This window comes from Colletotrichum lupini, chromosome 6 (genome assembly GCF_023278565.1).
Source record: "Colletotrichum lupini chromosome 6, complete sequence".
NCBI classification, from domain to species: domain Eukaryota; kingdom Fungi; phylum Ascomycota; class Sordariomycetes; order Glomerellales; family Glomerellaceae; genus Colletotrichum; species Colletotrichum lupini.
The window spans coordinates 3,926,865-3,930,268 of NC_064679.1; the positions used below are offsets into that span (position 1 = coordinate 3,926,865).

The 3,404-nt window shown below is 44.6% G+C and overlaps 2 protein-coding genes across 2 annotated transcripts; one reads left to right on the forward strand and one right to left on the reverse strand.

The window, feature by feature from the left end:
• Nucleotides 1-393: 393 nt before the first annotated feature.
• CLUP02_12661 (uncharacterized protein) lies at nt 394-1,536 on the forward strand (the record flags this gene model as incomplete). Its single annotated transcript, XM_049291625.1, has 6 exons — nt 394-524; nt 656-664; nt 1,040-1,187; nt 1,249-1,263; nt 1,340-1,366; nt 1,426-1,536. 6 exons carry the CDS (start codon nt 394-396, stop codon nt 1,534-1,536), a joined length of 441 nt encoding a protein of 146 aa, XP_049148771.1.
• Nucleotides 1,537-2,171: 635 nt separating this feature from the next.
• On the reverse strand, nt 2,172-2,450 carry CLUP02_12662 (uncharacterized protein; the record flags this gene model as incomplete). Its single annotated transcript, XM_049291626.1, has 2 exons — nt 2,172-2,241; nt 2,326-2,450. 2 exons carry the CDS (start codon nt 2,448-2,450, stop codon nt 2,172-2,174), a joined length of 195 nt encoding a protein of 64 aa, XP_049148772.1.
• Nucleotides 2,451-3,404: the final 954 nt, after the last annotated feature.

The following is a 3,404-nucleotide window of genomic DNA, read 5'->3' on the forward strand; positions in this document are numbered from 1 at the left end:
CTTTTGGATCGGCGAAGATAATGGGCTTTGGAGCCGAGATCCGTCTGAATAAAATCTGACAAACAAAACACTTCTTGTCAAACAATGTAAACTTTGTATTTTGAACATGAGCCGTCACAGGATGGGCAGATTGTTGAGTTTGGGTCAAAAGAGGCTCTTTGCAGGAGAGGCGGGATAGAGTCCCAACTAGTTTTGGTTCTGTGTATAAAGCGGGAAGTCAAGGCAAATGCGGGGTTAAAACTGTCAGCCATCAAAAGGAAACTTATTCCGTGGTGGCCAGCAATCTACTTTGATGGAAAAGTGGAAGATAAGTCTAAAGCACGTAGTACTAGAGAGTATCATTGACGGAAATCATATTGATCTACATAAGAGCAGTTCTTGACACCGGCGAGCATGGCCGTGCCATCGCGCCGAACGAAACGGAACATGTGGCTCAACGATCCCCAACTACCAAGACAAGTCGACTTTTGCCGAGCCTCTGAGAAGGAACCCCTGCCCCCTGCCTCGATCAAGGCAGCTGTTTCGTCAAAGATGAGATGGGTGGGAGGTCCGCGGGACTATTCTTAGCCTCTCAGGTGTGCCGCAAGCAGCACCACCAGAACAGACTTCGTCGCATATGAAATCTTGACACTAAGATCTCCAATTTCGCGTATAGTTCCTACATGTAAGTATGGTTGGCTATGCTATTAGCATACTCAGTTGATAGGGATGCTGTGACTCGTTCTCGGGGGATCGCATATTGGTCCCACGCCGAACCCCTCTTCGATGTCTCCATTGCCGTGCAGCCTTGGCCTTTGAGACTTCTTGTTGAAACTTGAGAGTGAAAGTATATGCGGTTTTGATCAAAGCAAGAGGCTGTCTTAGTGATGGGCCACGAGCTTCGAACGTTCACATGCATTGAACGGTCCTGAAAGCAACATACTCTAACTCCTGTCTTCTATGAAATCAACGTGGCTGATGCCTATAAGTATTGGATGCAAAGCCGCTCCTAGGTCTAAGTGTTGGCGTGATTGACGGCTCATACAAACACAACTTTCAGGACATCGAACAAGACTTGGCTAGGAATATTCAACATGCTCGTCTCTTCCCTCAAAACCATCGTTACCCTTAGTGTTGCATTCTATGCCACCGCTGCGCTGGCGGCTCCCAACGTGCAGATGGGGGCTGATGTTCAAGAATTATCCGAGGTAAGTTGATGGAATCTATGAGTCGTAACAAAGTCGGATGCTAACGGGTCTGGGCAACTAGAGGAACGAGCCTCTTGTGAGTTCTCCCTGACGTGGAATGTACCCAGCTCAAGCCCTTTATTGGTGCTCGCAACTGACTAGGTTAACCACAGGAACAAACTGACTTTGACGCCGTCGCTGTAAGTTCTGACGCAAAGCTCATACTATGTTAGAGCACTGGCTGACTTCACCATCACAGGGACTCGGCGATACCATCGAGGCCCGTGGCAAGCCACCTCGCCGCCCCAACAACAACAATAATAACCGGAGGCCCGGCCGCAATGGAAAGCCCAGACGTCCCCCAAAATAAAGGAGATGGGCACGCACAAGTATCATGCTTCTGAGTAGGCCTCACTGGTAGCTAACGCAGTATGATTCGGGCTGGTCTCAATGAACGTCACTAGTCAATGGTCTCGGTGGACATGCTGCTATTATTGGGTGGGTGGAGAGAGAGAATTGGGGAGCTTTGACGCCACAAAGTGATTGATACAAGGTGGATTTTGTGTATATATGCTTGAGAAAGAAATTGAAGAGAGTGTTCTTCATCAAAGTCAAGAATGTTGGTGTAGGCATGGCTAAGAACGGCATCGATGCGGCCCCTCTTGACAGGTAAGTAAAGTACCTTGATAGAATGAAAGCGCAGCACACCTCACGAAGAAACTCTCATAATAACCAAAACTATGTGCATATATGTAGGATATCTGGATCTCTTGTTTCTACACTCGTGGGCTACCTATGTCCCCATCACTGCATGTATTAGATGCAATTATAGACATGAACAGATCACAACCAACACCTATCGAAACACTCGGTCACCACCTTACTCTTACGTTCTATCGCATATAGCCACGGAAGCCTGGCTATCTCGATGACAACACAAATTTGACCCTGGCCCACGTTGACACACTGGCGAGTGTCCCCCGCATCCGTAACACCCAAGGCCTGTCACACAATCGCCTCTGCCAGGATCACAACGGTCCCCTTGTCCTCTCGCTCTTTTTCGAAGCCATGGTTGCTATCATGTGTTAGCCAACTGCGACGTTTAAATTCGTGTAATCTTGAGTCAGGGGGTGGGTTTCTCACAGTCGGATCTTCTAACCAGGATGTGTGATATTCCGCTTCGAGACTCGATTCTGATACGAGGTTTTTCGGGTCCGCTGTTGGTGCAGCAGATACATGGGTGATTGTTGCCGCAACAATAAGAAGAGTTGAGAGCGCCTTCATTTTTCTAGGTGGGGAATTCGAGATGAGCCGATAGCAGCAAATCGTTAAGTTCTTGTTCCAATGATAAACAGTACACGTATCTAGAGTAATTCCGTAAAACTGATTATTTGTAGTAATGCAAGTCCTCTCTGAGTACTTAAGGCACTCAGTGATCCAGTGGGACCTGAAGTTATATAGCGACGCGCTCAAGCCTCGGCCGTGTCCGACGAAGTCTTGCTTCTGGTCACAGCGTGCGTCATCCGAACTACTCTGTTGCAGCCCATCACTTATCAACGGTGCAGTAATGTATTGCCGTTAGATTTGAAGTTCATAACTATAGCCGATTGGCCGTTGTATGAGCATTGACGCTGTGGTTATCGGGGACCATCAGATGTGTCTCCCCGGTCTAGGCATATAGAGTGGGAACAGCACGACTAGGCACGTACTCGACGCTAGAGAAACCTGCCCTAGATAACTAAAGGCGTATAATTTCTAAACGTAAAATTGCTACTACTAAAAGTCTGCCACTAAAGGCTTCACTAATGCACCGACGTAGCTCTATAAGGAAGAGGTATAAAGAAGATATCGTAGAGTCACTATAGGGGCATCGACGTATATAAAAAGAACGTTTATTTATTAAAAATAAGAAATAAGTACGAAGCTCGCTTTAATATAAAGGGTACGAGTAAAATAGGCCTTAGTAATTATATAACTAAGGTTATATAACGTATAATGAAGTTATAAATAGTTAAAGCTATTATAATATACCTCTCTAAATAAATATATATTTAAAAAAAGCGTACTTAACTATTTATATTATTATAAAAAAGTCTACTAAAAGTAGAAAACTAAATATTACTATATAAGAATTTATTTATAAAAAGAATTATAAAATAAATTGGTTTATATATAGAATTATAAGCGAGGAGTAAATTAGCTATAGATTAATATCTATATTCGTTATTATAAATAATT